General features: G+C 36.8%; 1 protein-coding gene across 4 annotated transcripts in view; it reads right to left on the reverse strand.

Moving 5' to 3' along the window:
* Positions 1-18402, reverse strand: part of gus (gustavus) — a 65732-nt gene that overhangs the window by 27537 nt on the left and 19793 nt on the right. For 2 of the 4 annotated variants that reach the window (XM_065359744.1, XM_065359745.1), the window contains exon 3: positions 14110-14166. The exons of 1 other annotated variant lie outside the window; for it this stretch is intronic. In XM_065359744.1, the coding sequence (XP_065215816.1) occupies positions 14110-14132 (23 nt within the window). In that variant the 5' untranslated portion in view covers positions 14133-14166. Of the gene's footprint in view, positions 1-4553; positions 5479-14109; positions 14167-18402 lie in introns of those variants that run through there. One more of the 4 variants, XM_065359746.1, reaches the window with a different exon arrangement.

The following is an 18402-nucleotide window of genomic DNA, read 5'->3' on the forward strand; positions in this document are numbered from 1 at the left end:
CGCGACGCGTTATTTCTACTCTATACTCGTATCGAGCTCTCTTTCTCTTTTCAACACACTGCCGGTGCTGCGAATCTTCTACCGTTACAAAATTAACCCGAGTAAAATTCGATCGCAACCCGGCCTCGGCCCCTGCCCCTCCTGCCAAAAATTTATTACAGTATACCGCGTACCCTGTTTACAGTTAAAAGGTTTACCTTACCCTGCTCACTCTCTCTTTTACCCTGGCCATATACTCGTACGTAATACGTATGTACTCGTATAGTATGCTCAGTGCTCACCATACGTCGCACAACCCTTCTACTCGTACGAGTACACATACACACCTTATCACTACAGTCGCGACCTCTTCACCTATAAGTTGGCGCGGTCACGCTGTAAATTAATACTATATTGCGACCAATAATTACCTACCTCTCTATGTGCACTGTGCACCGAACAGTACACTTACTAAAAGCTGTCTTTCAATTATCAGCCTATTTGTAGGTACCTAGACCTACTGATAACTCGACATGTCTCCACGTACCAACACCACAATCGACTCGTACGAGTATAACTTACACCTATTTTGAATTTCTCTTTCAAATCATAACGCAATTTTTTCGCAACAAAGTTCATAGGCATATCGTACATTACGTATTACGTATTCCACTTTCGCTTCCCTTTCTGTTCTCTATCTATTACCTTTACAACACTGGTACGTACATAGTGCGTGAGGTGTGATCTAAATGCAAAAAAGCTGTAAGCGACCATGTTCTTACCGATCTGACATTCTAATTCAACTCCTAAAATTTCAAAATCCAAAGCCAAATGATACTTTTCTGAATTTTAATTCATCCAATGAACACCAGAGCACAAAAAATTGCTCAAAAATAACGAAAAAACGAGTAAACAAAATTAGCATTGCAAAATTCGAAAATTGATTCCTGAAACAGAGCTACAAAATACATTATTTGAGCATGAACATCTCTCTCTTCTTTCCAAAATCAATGCATTGCAACTCGGACACTTGTTTGGAAAAAAATTTAGCTTTCAACTGATCCAAAAATAACAGTAAAGCTCACGAGTACACATATAGGATCCAGATCTCTGTCTTACGAGGAAACCTCTCGAGGTGTCTGTATTCGATTTGAAAGAGACCGCGAATTTCGGAGAAAGCAGATTCTGAAACCGCCACAAGAAAAATTTCAGTAGTCTAAATTATTCATTAAGTATTCGATTATTTTGGAGCATTTTTGAAAAGTCAAAATCAACACTTTTCGACGATTTACTTTAAAAAAAAGAAAAAAACGTGTTTGGGGGGAGGGGGCACGCTAATTCTCCAAAGTTGTCAGTCCATAATTTTTTGTACCCCCTTTCCACTAAAAACATCCACAAAGAATTGATTTTCGCCTTTTTTGTTTCAAAATTGCAAAAGAAAAGCGCTGTTTTTTTGGTCAAACTTGCAAGTCAAAATGTGCAATTTTTGGAAAAAGACATCAAAAAGCGTCAAGGGTCCATTTTTGTTAAATTTTTCAAAAAAGCCTATTTTTGTTAAAAAATGTCAAACAGCCCTGTTCTTATCAAGATTACCCCAAAAACCCGGGTTTTGCTAGAATAGTCAAAAAGTTCCTGTTTTTTGTCAAAATTGTCAAAGACCCTCAATTTTTCACAAGTTTAGGAATAGTTGTCGGTTTTTTCGTCAAAATTATCAGAAAGTAGTTTCTTCATAAAGTAGTCAAATGGTCGTAATTTTTGCAAAAATTGCAAAAAAATTGGTGGTTTTTTTGAGAAAACGTCCAAAAAGTCCTGTTTTTGTTTCAAAATTTGCCAAACAAAAGTCCTGTCTTTTTTTTCACAAAATTGCTTAAAGCTTATTTTTTGTCAAATTTCACCCCTCCTCTAGATTTTCTTTTTCTTTTTTTAGTTTTCAATGGCAATTTTTCGATATTTCTGAAATTTCTTTTGTGAAGGTGCGCAATTTATGTATTTAATACATAGAAGAAAATTAGTCCTAAAACTAACATCAACTGCTTTGCCAAATTTTGCCATTTCCGGGCATTTTAAAACCTCCAGTGCAATTTTCGATGAAAAAAAAAAATTCAAAAAAGTTATATTCGAACGATTTTTTTGGAAATGTTGATGAAATTTCTATGTTGTCAGGGAGCAAGCCTTGAAATCCAAAATTCACCACTTCGAACCATTCCGGAGACTCTAGTGAAATTTTCGATTACTCCAGAACTTCAAAATTTCTTCAAAAAACATGAAAATCAATTTGGGTAGCAAAAAATTTAGTTTTGGTTCGTTTTTAACCTATTCAACAAGTTTGTCCACATTTGAACCGATTTCCACAAAACCTGTACTTCGTGAGAAAAAAATTCAAAAGAAATCAAATATTTTCTGTTCCAACAAATTTTTTTTTCAATTCTTCCTCACATAGAAATATGCTGGACAAAAAAACACTCCAGTCAAAATTTTGGATTTCCAAAGAATTTGTCGAAACTCCAAAAATCAATTCGCACAGCTGAAAATTTCGGTTATGGGGGTTTCGGACCACGCTCGTTCCAAAAATCACGATTTCGTTCAAATCGCAGAGGAGAATATTTCGAGAGGTTCCTTTCTCCGCACGAATGGCAATGGTACCATATAAGTAATCGATCTTACCAACGTCGCCCCTCGATACTACAGGAAATTTCAACATCTCCCTGTCTGAATTCTCGGCTAGTGAACTCGGTCCAACAAAAAAAAAAAAGGTGCAAGTGTTCGCACTCTACGATTTCACCATTGAGATGGCTGGTTCGCAATATGGGAAACACCCGGTTCAGAGAAATGATCGCTTCGGAAACGGAAGACGAGATACAATGTACCCCTATATACGAGTAGGTACGTATAATAATCCGACAATGAACTCGAATCATCGCACACTTGCATCGTATTCACCCATTTCACACAATATATGTACCATCGAATATATCATTATAAAGCTATAAATGCGCGCCAACTTGACAAAATTTCAACATCGTAACGAGATGGTGTATTGATAGACATTCGCAAGAGGGCAATATGGAGCTGTTTTAGGCTGAAGACCGCCATTCAGACAGCTATGATAAAGAAACACAACCAGTCAACTCTAATTGAGCTGAAATTTGGTTCACTGAAAGAGCATGGCATCCAGATCTTGAATCAAATAAGTTAGACCCCCCCCCCCCCTCAAAACGATTGCAATCATTTTCGAACCGATCTGGAACCTCGAGCAAAAATTGACTTTTTTCAACAATTTCAAATCGTCCCAAAAGGCGTTGTTATAATCAATGTCGGCAGCTGAAAATTGATCACAATCACAAGTTCGAAATTTCGAATTCGAGGTGAAAGGTCAAAAAATGATTTTTTTCAAGTTGAAAATCTCAATTTTTGAAAAATTTCAAAATCGTCAATTTTTGCAACAAATCACTCGAAATTTCTTCAAACCAAAAGGTCGACCCTCCCCCCCCGAATCGATTTCCGCCACTTTTGTACTCATCTGGAGTCTGTAGCAAAAGTTGATTCTCCTCCAGAAACATTAAATCACTCGTACTCAACGTGATGGGGAGGAAGGGTGAAGGGGTAATGGGGTATACTACACATAAATGAGAAAAAAGACGTAGTCGGAAGGTGGGGCTGGGGTGGCAAGGCATAAATGTAAGGCGATCACGATCAAAGACTACATTCACGCTTTGGCCATTTGATTTTCAAGTTCAATAGCTGCTGTAGCTGAGTGTGGTGTGTGAGTTTCGAGCTGCAACAGCTGGATATCGCCAACAACTCGGATATTCATACTCGTGTACTCGTATAATGATTCACAGTGAATGGTCATAGCAGCAGCCGGTTCACAATAGCACGTCGTTAGAGACATTCCACATGACGAAATTTCGAAGTATACTAGAAATTTCAGTGTATGCGTTTAGTATTAACGTGTTGGTGACATTATTCGAAGAAACCGTAATGAGACAGGAAACCAAATGAGTATACGAGATACGTATAATGAAGAGAAGAAGAAACAACGAGCGAAGAAAGCTCATTGTCTTTGACGAGTTCTCGGTATACGTGAAACATGAACTGCGTCTACGATCTACGAACTCGTTGTTGCTTAGGCTAAGGCTAGACAAAAACGTGTGCTGTGTGCTGCACTGAGCAGTGAGCAGAGAGCAAGAGCAGAGAGCGAGAGCCACACATCCATCTGCGACCATAAGTAAAAATAACAAAGGAAGGCGCGGTGGCTCGGGTTCGGGCTTGGGCAACATCATCTCATCGTATATAGAAACGTTACTCGTGGTTATCGACTCGTGTACTTAGCCTAATCGTACGTACATTTGGAAGTTTAGGCCGGGAAGGTAATAGGTATTGGTGGAGATCGTCAGATCGTGATGATGCCGGTCGCATGTGCCAACCTACATATACTAGGAAGATCATTGCTGAGACTAGTAGACTCTCCTCATCGGATCAAAGTCTATAATTTGGAATGGAAATCTATAATATAATAATTAATAGCGCATTGACAGAGAAGGTCGTACGGAAAAAAATTTCAAATCATATACCTGGTCTCCATTATAGAGGAAACGTGACGTCGGCGGCGGCGGCGACGGCGGCAGCTGCAGCGTGTGGCAAGGGTTCGACGACAAAAACGACGACCACAAGCACAACGAAAACAATACAGCAAAACAAAGAGCTTAAGGTGTGTTTTTCAACAACTACGACTACGACGACGACGACGACAATAACGAAGTTCTTTGATTTTAACACACGTACAGTACACGACCGGTGTGTCGAAGGCTTTTCAAACGTTGTCTTGGTTACTATCACCGCTATTTAAATGACCATACCATTTATATACGAGTATATTGTATTATTACACGAGTAATATAATCACAGCTGGTCGTAATCGTAATGACCAAAACTACATAAATAATAACGTAGTATGGTAGTCGGCTACGTATTCGCGAACCGTATTACTTCAAATAGGTACGAGTAGATAGGCACTAGGGGGGCACGTTGACCGTACCGAAATGGCGAAATTTTCTACGTTCTCATGGTTTCACCGACACGAATTACCGGTGCACTCGACATTTTACGCGAAAAAACGAAAAAAATTACAAAAATTCGCATAACAATCGATACGACGATGATACTAAATTTCCAAGTTATTCGATGCACTAAGGAGACAAAATCACACTAGCACATTTCAAACTAACACAACTCGTGAGTTTCGAACAACAAAAGATCAACTCGGCACTCGACTCGTGTCGATCGTTCGAACTGGACGGAAATCTATCAAAATTTTAACGTAACGAGTCCACGTGAACGTAATAAAGCCTTTGAAAATGGTGAAAAAAAAAGGTCTAGCCGGCGAAAAATGAAGCTAAAACATTGGCTTGTACCGATGAAACATTAAGCAAAGCACCGCACACACGCGATCACCGTGCACAAAACAACACACCACCGTCACCAGCGTACACCACGAGTAGTACTAAAACTGCCAAGTGCCAACTGAATGCGAGTGCGAGGCGAATAGAACGGGAGAACGGGAGAACGGCGGCGAACGCTCCGCTCAAACGACCACTGAACTGAACGCTGAACGGCGCGGCGAACCGGCGAACGTAATGCCCAGACCCACCGAGCCCGCGAGGCGCGAAGCAGTCAAGCACCGTGCAGCGTGAGCGTGCTAGCGTGCACCAACAATCGAACGGCGAACAGTCCAACACCCGACAACCGCGACGTGAGTTCACAATCATCCGTCTCCGGTCTCCGGTCTCTCACTACCCACTTACCCACCCTCAAATTCAGTGGCTCAAGTTCACGCGTTTTATGCAAATATTTGGAAAAAAAGTACCGGTACGTAGTTATCGGAGTACAGATTTTATGGTTATGTGGCCTAATGAGAGGCAGTGAGTAATGGAGGACATCCTCTACTCGAGCATTCACTTTTGGTTTTGATTCCGGAACTCTTCATTCGCTCAAATTCGAATTCGAGTCATCACGAAGCAATATACAAGGTGTCCACATTTCAAAAATGTTCATAAGCGCATAATGGCAAATACCTATACTCGTATTTGTTTCTCCCAATAGGAGACAGTGGGTAACAGAGGACACCATTTTAGCTATATACAATGTACATTAATAAAAACGAAGTTTTTTCAAATTATCAAAACATGAAAACTGATACACAGTGAATATCTCTGGGACACGGAATAACTTTGTCTTCATAAAGACCCATTTGGAAAGAAGGTTAAATAAACATTCCTCTAATAGTCGGGTCATTCCATGTCAACTCAACCAACGTTTTTGAGTCATGTCTTTCGATTTCGCTCAAATTTTTTTTACAATATATACCCACCCAGTAAGTAAGAACCCCGCCATTAGTTTGGCCCCAGCCCCCTCAGAGGGCAGGTGGGGGGGCTTCCATTATTTTCACATTGTCTCGAGGTACTCAACTTCAGCAGCCCATTCCTCCAAAAACTATGACACTTTAATCAAAACTGATTTCACAGTTCGAAAGGGCATTGCATTTACGAGTACAAGTTTTTGAGCATTTTGAAATTTTCAAAAGTTGAAAGTTGAACTTTTAAATTGAAAGTTGAAATTTCAAAATGTAGCTGTAAGTGGGAGCTACAATTTAAAATTTTGAAAAAATTTCCATAGATGTACCTTTTGATGATTTTTCGAAATATTTTGGTTTCGAGATGGGATTTCTTAGTGGAGGGGGAGCACCCCCACCCCCAATTTTGGACGAAACTTTCGAAAGAAAATCTGGGGCATGTGATTTATCGAATTCTATGCTTTTGGTTACGCTGAACACGAATATGACGTCAGATTTTCGATAGGACCCCATGCACGGCTCCCAGCACCTCCTCAAAAGGGGTAAAAGTTCAAAAAAGTGTTTTGTTCGTGCGACACATGGAATAGTATGTTTTTGGTGGCGCTGAACACGAATATGAAGTCAGATTTTTAATTGGACCCCATCCAAGGCCCCCAACAATTTTTTTGGACTTTTACCAATTGGGGAAGGTCCTGGGGACCACAGGGGAGGTCGATTTAAAAAACTATGGCCATATTTGTGTTTAGCGACATTGAAAACATACTATTTCATGTGTCACACGAATGTAATAATTTTTTTGGGGGGTTACCCCCTTTGGGGAGGTGCTGGGGGCCGTGGACGGGTCCAATCAAAAATCTGACGTTATATTCGTGTTCAGCGTCACCAAAAACATACTATTCCATGTGTCGCACGAACAAAACACTTTTTTGAACTTTTACCCCCTTTGGGGAGGTGCTGGGGGCCTTGGATGGGGTCCTATCAAAAATCTGACGTCATATTCGTGTTTAGCGTCACCAAAAACATAGAATTTGATATATCACATGCCCCAGATTTTCTTTCGAAAGTTTCGTCCAAAATTGGGGGTGGAGGTGCTCCCTCTCCATTAGGAGATCCCATCTCGAAACTTGAATATTTCAAAAAAGCATCAAAAGGTACATCTATGGAAATTTTTTCAAAATTTTAAATGGTAGCTCCCACTTACAGCACCATTTTGAAATTTGAACTTGCAATTTGAAAGTTCAACTTTCAACTTTTGAAAATTTCAAAATGCTTAAAAAGTTTTAAATGCAATGCCCTTTTGAGCTGTGAAATTAGTTTTGATTAAAGTATCATAGTTTTGGAGGAATGGGCTGCTGAAGTTGAGTATCTCGAGACCATTGTAAAAATAATGGACCCCCACCCACCCCCTGAGGGGGCTGGTACCAAACTAATTGCGGGGTTCTTACTTACTGGGTGGGTATATGTATATTGTTTGAGCGAAACCGAAAGACATGACTTTCAAAATCACCTTTTTTTGGTTTAGTTGACATGGAATGACCCAGTCAATATTGGGATATTATTTCAAGACAAAATCAGCCCTATTTTGGGTTCATGGCCCCCGATTTCACAATTTTTTTATTTTTATTTCATTTTTTTGGTAGATTCCTAACCTCAAGAAAGAAAGAATATCGTCATCGTCGGCCTCAAACCACCACAACAAGGGCAGGTGAGGTGAAGCTTAAACGTAAGAAAATGTAACATAAATTGTGTGACATGTCTTTTAGTACGTTTTCGAGGGCGTTAAACACGAATATCCACTTATTTTTTGATTCCAAGGGTCGTAGTAATTTTTTTCCTAAAAAAAGTAACTTCGGTAACCAAAAAAGCCCGAAAAATAACCAAATAGTAACCAAAAAAAGTGACTAAACAGTAAACATTCAAGTGAAGGATAAAAATCACCGAATGCTTTTTCGCGAATTTTGACAAGCAAGTTGATTTTGCAACTTTTTGAACAAAAAAAAAACCGTTGATGGAAAAACGTAAAAAGTAAGTAAGAAACAAGATTTTTGGGCAAGTTGGGGGCAACAAATTGAGAACTTGGCAATATTTGATAAAAAGCGAAATTTTGATCAATTTCAGCGAAAAGAAATTGATTTCTTGTTGATTTCTGGCGAAAAAGCGACACATATGGCGATAATTTTTGAAAAAGAATGAGACTTTTTGAAAATTTTGACAAAACACGAGACTTCTTGGCAATATTTAGACAAAATACGAAACTTCTTCCTACTTTTGGCAGAAAACAAGACTTCGACAATAATTTTAGCAAAAGGCAGGGATTATTAACAATTAATGGCAATTTTTCCAAAGAGCGAAAATTTTTGTTAGTAAATTTGCAAAATGTAAAACGTTGATAATTTTTGCAAAAATCAAAACTTTTTAGGAATTATTGTGCCAAAAAGTGATGCTTTCCGGAAATTTGTGGCAAAAAAACCGAGACTTTTGGGTAATTTTTGGGGAAAAAACGAGATTTCTGGGTTAAAAAGAAAAACTTTGGCAATTATTAGCAAAAAAACGATGCTTTTTCGCTATTTTTATCAAAAAAGTTGAGCTATTTTGCAACTTGGTGATTTTTGAGAAATTCTGTTAAAAGCGAGCTGTTTTGTGACTTTTTTAATGTTTAGAACATTCGGAGGAATGGGAGAGTTGGAGGCGCCGAATCGAAAAAACAAGCTAATGTTCGTAAAAAACCTGCTAAATCACACGACATACTTACAATTTTTTCAAGTTTCAGAAAATTTGGATGACTAAGGGGGGGAGGGGGTGGTTGAAAGGACCGAATCAAAAAATTCGTATTCAGCTCTTTTGAAAACAAATGAAACCAGATGTCACACGATATTCAACACTTTTTGTTCAAATTTTGACCAAAATTTTGGTGCTTTGTTACCCCCTCCCCCTTTCACTCTCGTGGTTTCGTAAACTTAAAAGTTTCAAAAATCAAATAATTTTTAGGAATTTTGAAAAAATATAAAGTTTTTTAAAATTTCAATCAAAATGAACACAGTTTTAAAATTTTTCAAACGCAATCTAAAAATAGCGCAACTTTGAATTTTTGAAACTTTTTGCGAATATTTTTGAAACAGTTGGGCATTATGAGTTATGACAAGAAATGTTGAAACCGATTATTTCAATCGACTCAGTATGCTGAAATTGGAATATGAAGTAGGTGCCTAGGTAGAGCAATACATTTGTAAAATTTTGTGGAAATTTCAATTTTCAAAAATCTGCTGGAGGCTCCAAAATTGCTCGAAACAGTTCAAAAGTTTTCAATCTATGGGAGTGGTAATTGAAAATAGATCACAAACTTGATTTCAGTTACCTAGGTCAATTTGTTGACAAAATTTCGATTCAAGGATTTCGCACTTTTGTCTCAAATCAGTAAAATTTTTGTGGACAATTGAATTGGCAAAAATTTGCTGGAAGCTCCAGAATTGCTCAAAACAATTTTGGATTGTGGAGGGGGGGGGATTAACAATAAAACACAAACCAAATTTACAAATTTAAGCTCTATCTATCTAGGTCAATTTTTTGACAACATTTTGATTTATTTCGCATCTTTGCCATAAATTCGTGAAATTTTGTCTGAATAGTGCACTTTCAGCGCCTAAAATTTTGGCTAGTGACGTATTCTTGCATGCTCATTCGCTTAGCTCGTTTTGGTTCAAAACATTTCCTACCATTTGGAGTATTTCGTTGCACACATGCTCGGGTCATTTGATCGAATGCAGCCGAACGCTGACCAAAACACCTGAGACTTGAACATCTGTTCGGAACGTGTCCGGGCGTCGTCGTCATTATTGATGTGTCACGCTCGCTGCTCGTTGCTCGCGCTTCACTCGTCATTCCAGTCCTGCTGCAGTCTTCATAATCATAGAGGTAGAGGTAATGCACTCCAGTGGCAATATCCAGTTAACGAAAAATTTGATCACCTCATCACACCACACCGCGCCGGCATTACGACATGTAATCGCGAAACTGGATCTGTTCGTAATAATAATGAAAATATGCCATATCCCATGTTTAATAGTACCATTTTTTTCCTACTTTTAATTTGTTTCGCTAATCGAGTCGTCAATTGGAACTACTTTCTTTGCAGCGCACACGCCAGCAGAAACAACCGATCGGCGATCACACACAGCACTCGTAGCTGTTCAGAGCTTGACGTAATAAGCCTTCTTTTTTTCTATCTTTTTTTTTTTTTTTTGCCAATAACCCAAATATGTAGTTAGGCGATTAAGTCTGCGTGCACGAGCACGTTCTAATTCCAATTTATTTATTATCATTTTTTTCTCTACGCGTTTAACCCTTCCTGGTACGATAGTCTATATAGAATGAGTGTTTCGACAAAGATAACTGATGTTGGCTAACACATCGTACAGTAGCAGGCCAGATACTCGTACTCGTATACAGAAGTGCAATTCGCGTTCTATACTCGTATTGCTGTAGAAATTTTACAGCTGTTCGGTGTTAACCAGCAGCAGTGGCACATTAGTAAGCACTAAGCAGAAAGCAATAACCCCGTATGGCGTATACCTATAATACCTATCCTTCGTACTCGTACTTATTATTGTTCCAGCTATTCAAACTTGGTAGGTAGGTATTTCAATTCGGTCGTGTCCGTTTTTGATTATTATTTTTTTCGCCATTAACAACGAAAACAATGTTGTGTGTGAAATAAACGAATTAAAAAACCTACTACTTTGTCACGCAACGTAATTCAGAGCGTCGCGCCGCAAATACTCGCTCGTCCATTCACTCGAGTACCACACCATACGCATGTGTACTTGAAATAGGTACCTAGCTAGGTAGCTAAGCTACATTACGTACTCGTAATGTGTATCTGTAATTCTGCGTGTATGTAATATGTATACACACTATACACGTTCTACTTGCACGGTTATGATAAACATTGGACGAATAATATCAATAATATTTACTAGGAATCCCACGCACATTGTTCACTAATACGTTATTACTCTACGTTACGTACTAAAATTGATCACCAAAATGTATACAAATGTTTAAGTACGTAAGTACAGTACCATTATTACCGCATATACTACTTATTTGAATTATATGCAACGTAGATTTAGCCATACTTAGAGGGAGATAGCGAGAATAATCGTCTTGCGACCTTGGATTCGTATAACTAACTACATTTCAATGGATGAGGTTTGCAAAAAAAAAAAAAAAAAAAAAACACGTTGATTTTTATCCAATTGGTAACCACTAACAACAGTGGTCTTACGCCATTCACAAAGCCGATTGAATTTTTTACTCACTAATTTTATTCCATTTGCAATATTCATACAACTGCTACAATGTTGCTGCTGCTATTCTAACCTCACCAAATATCACATGTCAAATTTTACGAAGCCCTAAATAGTCCGGCATATGACAATAGGAGTAAATGCACCCGCCCCCCCCGCCGATCCTCCGGGACAACTTTTTTCTTGAAGGAGACGTCCTAAGGAACATTTTAAAGCAAACATGCCCAAAAAAAAAGTTGGCCTTACTTACAAAATGGCGGCCATTTTGATTGACAGGTCAGCCGAAATCGCAGATTTTGCGTTTCAACATAGGACTTGCACGAAATTTTTCAAACCTTACAAAGGTAGATCGAAAGATCATGCAAAAATTTATCATTTGTCAAAATTTCATGTGCTAAAGTGCGTTTTTCGATTTTTGGTGAATTTTTGAAAATCCAATTTAGGCCAAAAATGAAGTAAAAAATCAAAATTTTACCAAATTGACCAAGACAGCTGAAATTTGAGATATACCTTATATTCGACATGCCAAATCGATTGGAAACGGTTTCAACCCGTTTTGAGCAGTTCTGGAGCCTCCAGCGACTTTTTTTTGAAAATTACTGAAGCCTCCAGTACATTTTTGAAACTTGAAATTTCCCCAAAATTTCACCAAACTGAGATAGAGAGTCGAAATTCATTCTGCAAACTAATTTTAATACGCTACGAAGTTGACTGCTGGTGAATTTCAAGTCGTTTTGGAGCCTCCAGTGACTTTTTGAAAGGTTGTATGGCGTTTTTTTGGAAAATTAAAATTTCCTAAAAGTATCTGGAAGCTTCAAAACCATTTGAAACTACCATGTGGTCTGCGAAGTAAATTTCAGCTTGCCAACTCCATTTGATAAATTAATGTTAGGAAAATTTAGTTTCAAAAATCTGCTGGAGGCTCCAGTAATTTTCAAAAAAGTCGCTGGAGGCTCCAAAACGACTTGAAATTCACTTGCAGTACTTCGTAGCGTACTGAATTCAGTTTTTAGAATAAATTTCAGCTTTACAACTCCAATTTCATGGAATTTTGTGGAAATTTCGAGTTTCAAAAATCTGCTGGAGGCTCCAGAACTGCCCAAAACGGGTTGAAACCGTTTCCAATCGATTTGGCATGTCGAAAATAAGGTATATCCCAAATTTCAGTTTTCTTGGTCAATTTGGTAAAATTTTGATTTTTTACCTCATTTTTGGCCCAAATTGGATTTTCAAAAATTCACCAAAAATCGAAAAACGCACTTTAGCACTTGAAATTTTGACAAATGATAAATTTTTGCATGATCTTTCGATCTACCTTTGTAAGGTTTTGAAAATTTTCGTGCAAGTCCTATGTTGAAACGCAAAATCTGCGATTTCGGCTGACCTGTCAATCAGAATGGCCGCCATTTTGTAAGTAAGGCCAACTTTTTTTTGGGCAAGTTTGCTTTAAAATGTTCTTTAGGATGTCTCCTTTAAGAAAAAAGTTGTCCCGGAGGATCGGCGAGGGGGGGGGGGTGCAATTACTCCTATTGTCATATGCCGGACTAAAACATAAACGTGTAAATCGTACATACGAGAAATTTTTACTTGTTTATGGGACCCCTAGAAGACTGATAATGCATAGACATTTTTAGCCCGATTAATGCAGGTTAACTGCATTTGACGGAAAATGATTCGGACCCGCGCGAGCGCAATAATTCTCACGACAGCGCGCGGGGAAACGCAATAGGCTTCCCCGAGTTGGATCGACTTTACTCTCTGAAGAAACCACCCCTTCCTACAACATTCCAAACGAAACTTTTTATGTATCTAACAGATTTTTTTGAAAACAATCACTACTTTTTCACCATTTTTTTCAATACCTGCCTTCGACCCAATTATTTAAAAAGCTCTTCACTCGACCCTCCCCCACATGCACAAAAATCAACAAAATCTAATTTTTCACAGGAAAATTTTCAAAAAAAAAAAACTGAAATTGGAAGAAAATTGTTTTGAAAAAAAATGACGCTAAAGTTAATTTGGACGGTTTTTAGACCACTTTTTAGAAAATCTGAAATTTCCAAAATATACTCGAAGGCTCCAATGTTGTGAAAATTTCAATTTTCACAACATCTGCTAGGGTGCTCCAGAACTTCCACTTAAAATGGTTCGAAACTGTTTCCAATCGATTTGGAGGGTCGAAAACAGGGCACATATCAAATTTCAGCTTTTTTCGTCCATTTGGTAAATTTTAATTTTTTTCCCATTTTTATATCCAAGTTTAATTTTTAAAAAATTCATTAAAAATCAAAATCGTTTGTATACTTGAAAATTTGATCTACTGTTTCCAAATTCGTATTCGCAAAATCAAATCACTTCGATTCAAATCTGGAGGACAATTATTTCAGCTGATTTTAAAATTCCGTGATTTAAGATCACAGGTGTAGAAGTGACTTACGTAACTTTTCTCATACGGATTATAAAATTACTCACTTATTCTGCATACGCGAGTTCATATTTTATCATTTTTGGAAGGAAATTTGTGCTCACCTGAAACAAAGAAAAATTAAGGTGGATTAGTTGGTTATAAAATTATCGATCAATCGACAGATACATATACGATGAAATAATAATGGTCGAAGGCCGAAGTAAAAATTCTGACGATCTCGACATCTAATACGTAATTATAAAGAGCAAAAAATGAAAAATTAACAAAGAAAATATAGTAAAAATAATTGTAAAATTGATCGTGAAAATCACTCAAAAAATATCAAAAATTGATGGACAATTCAGAAAACGACCAAAATTTGAGAAAATGCCTTATTTGGGTAAAATTTTGCACAGACTACTAAAAAGCTTGGATTATTGAAAAATACCAAGAATTAATAGGAAATTCTCAAAATTGAATGATGATTTTGTCAAAACTGCAGAAAGTGTCATAAAATTAGTCAAACTGCTTCCCCCTCCCCCAAAACTTGGATTTTGAAAACAACCCAAAACATCGAATTCAAGAGCTGAAAAATCAATTTTCATATCAAGACCATTCAACTTGAAAAATTCAAAAATTAGATCACCATTTTGGTAGTTGAAATAGATCTTTCATTTTTAAAATTCGCCAATCAGTAGGTCTAGGTCGCAGGCATACCGGAGTAGAACAATTAAACGGATATTTGTAATTTGGATGTCACCATTCCAGGTATGTACATCGGATATCCGGATGTCAAATTCGGTGCAAACAGCATATTACTGCATTCTTTGTTTTTCAATTTCATCGTTTGTTGGAAGGACAACTAACAGATTTAATTAAAGCTTCCATTGATCATCCTAGCTGATGAAAAATATATCCCAACTATGAAAAACAATTTTAGAACAGGGCAGGGGATTGAAAATCTGAAAAGAACGTCCAGAAAGTAGGTACACCAAATATAAATTTCAGCCAAATGTTGATAATTCAAACTTGCCTGGCGAAAAATATCAGAATTTCACAGTCGATCTCCGATAGATTTTTATAGTACATACATTTTTTTGAAAAATTTTATAAAAAAGGCCTGTAATTTTTTTTAAAATATGCTCTGGAGAGGAGAACGAAAAATCTGTTTCAGTCGAAGCTGTAAAATGGTCCAAATCACCAATAAACAAATATGATATCAACCAAAGTTAAATTCCTTTACTCATTTAGATCCAATATTTCCACGGTGCAAACCGAATTCTAAGAAAATTGATAAAATTCAAACATACGAAATTTAGCAATCAACATTTTTTACGATGATAACTACTATATTAAATTTTCAGATTTTTGACGGTTTTGATGCTCCCTTCCACTCCTGAAAAGTATTCGGCAGATTTTGAATCAAGGTCATCCTTGCTCAAATCTTTTCCGTGGCAGAAAACTGTATTTTTTTCACAGTAATTTCAACAAAAACGAAAACTTTTTGGCAGTTTTGGCAAAAAATGTGAGGTTTTTACAATTTTAGAGAAAATTAGGACGTTTTTCCAAAAAAAAAACTTTCTGACAATTTGTGAAAAAAAGCCTTTTGGCAATTCTCTAAAAAAACAACATGATTTTTTGAGGATTTTGGAAAAAAATCAGGACGTTTTGACAATCATGACAATGAAATGGGATTTTCGGCAATTTTGACCAAAAACTAGACTTTTTTTTGGCAATTTTGGCAAGATTCGAACCTTTCTGACAATTTTTGAAAAGAAAAACTTTTTTTGGCAATACTTTAAAAAAATTGTTTTTTAAAAAACCTAAGTTTTTTGACAATTTTTGAAACAAAATTAGGACTTTTTGACAATCTTGACAAGAAATGGGATTTTTGACAATTTTGACGAAAAACATGACGTTTTCAAAATTGAGCCTTATTTATAGCGATTTTGGCAAAAATACAACTTTTTTACAATTCAGGAGAAAATTAAGACTTTTTGCCAAAAAAGGAATTTCTGACAATTTCTAAAACAAAAAAGTTTTGCAGACAATTCCAGCAAGGAAAATAATTTTTTGATGACTTTTATACAAAATACTGGATCATTTCTACAATTCATTTTTAAAAAACTTTTTTTTGTTGGTAATTCTAGCAGAAAGTGTGATTTTTTTGACAGTAGATATAGGAAATACTGCGACTTTTTGGCAATTTTCACACACAAAAAAAAAAGAGTCTAACCAAACCTATTTGAACGAATTTCGTTGAAATTCCTTCCACTCAAATGACCTTAAGAGTTCGGTAGAAAATAAAATGAAAGGAAAAAAAAATACAGATATGTCCGAGTAGTATTAGCTGGTCTAACGGATCAATAACAACATACGCTCCTATAAGCTATTCGAATAACGAAGACGCTGTATTGGTTGCCTATTTGAAACTGCTACAGGAGTAACGACTTCAGTGAAGGGTTAAAGTGTTGTAATAACGGGGTTTGACTTTAATACGAACGAGCGCGTACAATTGTTCAAATAGTACATTACATGGGGACACATTGACGCAACTCTACAGAATGTTTGAAAAATTTAGCACTAGCATATATTCAGGGGATTGAAGTCGTTCATATACGTAGATTTTAAATTGGATGAGAATTTTTGAACCAAAATTGAAGAAAATATTATTTCTCAGACATACGATCAGATCCGACGACAGTTCATTTTGCATTTGAGTTTGTTTTAGGTATTCTACATCTACAACCCCCCCCCTAACGTTGAACTGTTATTTAAAAAATACCATATCATACCTAAAAGTTATTACGAATGTTACGATCAAATGTATACCTTGAAATCAGAACTACTGTATTTGCAAAGGAACAAAATGCACATCCAATCCATACGAGAATTCATTCGCATTTACAAATTCCTCCAGTCGACCAACCGATTTTTTTTTGCAAGAATTTTGGAAAGCAAAGCGAAACATCGATTCAATCAGCATCGTCGCAATAACCAACGAACCATTAAGCAATCTCAACAATCACGTAAACTCGCAAGCACTCTACGTTTGTTTTCTTTCGCAAATTTCATATAAATACATACGAATCGAAACACCTGTGCAGTGTGAGTGTGTGCCGTACTAAATGCGAAGCGAAGAAAAAAAAAACTACTGACAGAATTTTTCATTCAAAATACATAGTTACGAGTGATATGTGTTCGAGTCGTTCGTAGCGATAAATACATGTCGTTAAAATGACATCGGAATCGCGAGTATTCGCTTCGATTATCCATATAAGAATTTACCTTCTGACATGACGCTGGGAATAACAGAAATTTTTTCTCGTTTGCAATGAAACCTACGTATCAGGTCTTACAACAGTGATAGTGAAGTGTGTGTCCTTAAAAAAAAAAAAAAAAAAAAAACAGACACCGTGTGAGTCATTTACATACGGTACTTCTGCTTCGACTAATTTAATTTTTCCGCGCACAAATATCACATTTAGACTTCAGTCATTTAGAGAGGGCTGATTTGTAAAATTTCGAACCCGTTAAGATGTAATAAACGACTACTTATGTCTAGGTATCCATTTCCTCAAACATGAAATTACTCGTAAACGAGGATACTCCAAGATTTACGCTATTATTAGTCTCGAACTAGTACGTTTCAGTTTAGTTTTTTTTTTTTACTACCTTCTTGCTACGATAAAATGTAGTTTTTTTTTTCAACGCAGACGAGATGAAAAAAAAAAATGAAATAAATATATACCTATTTATATTATACAGGTATACGGTTCGCGGAAGAAAAGCGAATGTTGGTAAGTTGGTTGAGGAAGAACGTCGGCGGGTTAGATTTGATTACACTACGAGTATATCGGTGTAAGGTCGCCGACGTTGCCACCTCCGCCTCCGTCTTGGCCTACACCTCGGTCGACAGTCTACCTAGTTTAGTTATTTCAACATGAACCTCGCATTATTGCTACTACATACATACATACTTAGTACACTCGTATTTCGCATTCGCATACTATGGCAATAAGTAGGTATTGTACATATGGATATATATGTAATGCGTTTACTCGTAACGTGTACGTACGAGTATGTACAATGGCACAAAAAGTATTGACACACCTCATCAAAAACCCCAATTTTTCTAGTTAACGTTAAATAACTTACATTACGTACAATAGGTTGATTGAGAAAATGATAATTTTTTTTAAAAATGGCAATTTTTGCAAAAAACAGGACATTTTATGATAGCTTAGCCTTATAAAAGGAGTTATTAACAATTTTGACAAAAATGGGACCTTTTTAAAAATTACGGTGAAAAAAAACTGTTCAAGATATGAAAAGAATGGAAAAAAAGTACTTTTTCA

This window comes from Planococcus citri, chromosome 4 (assembly GCF_950023065.1).
Source record: "Planococcus citri chromosome 4, ihPlaCitr1.1, whole genome shotgun sequence".
NCBI classification, from domain to species: Eukaryota; Metazoa; Arthropoda; class Insecta; order Hemiptera; family Pseudococcidae; genus Planococcus; species Planococcus citri.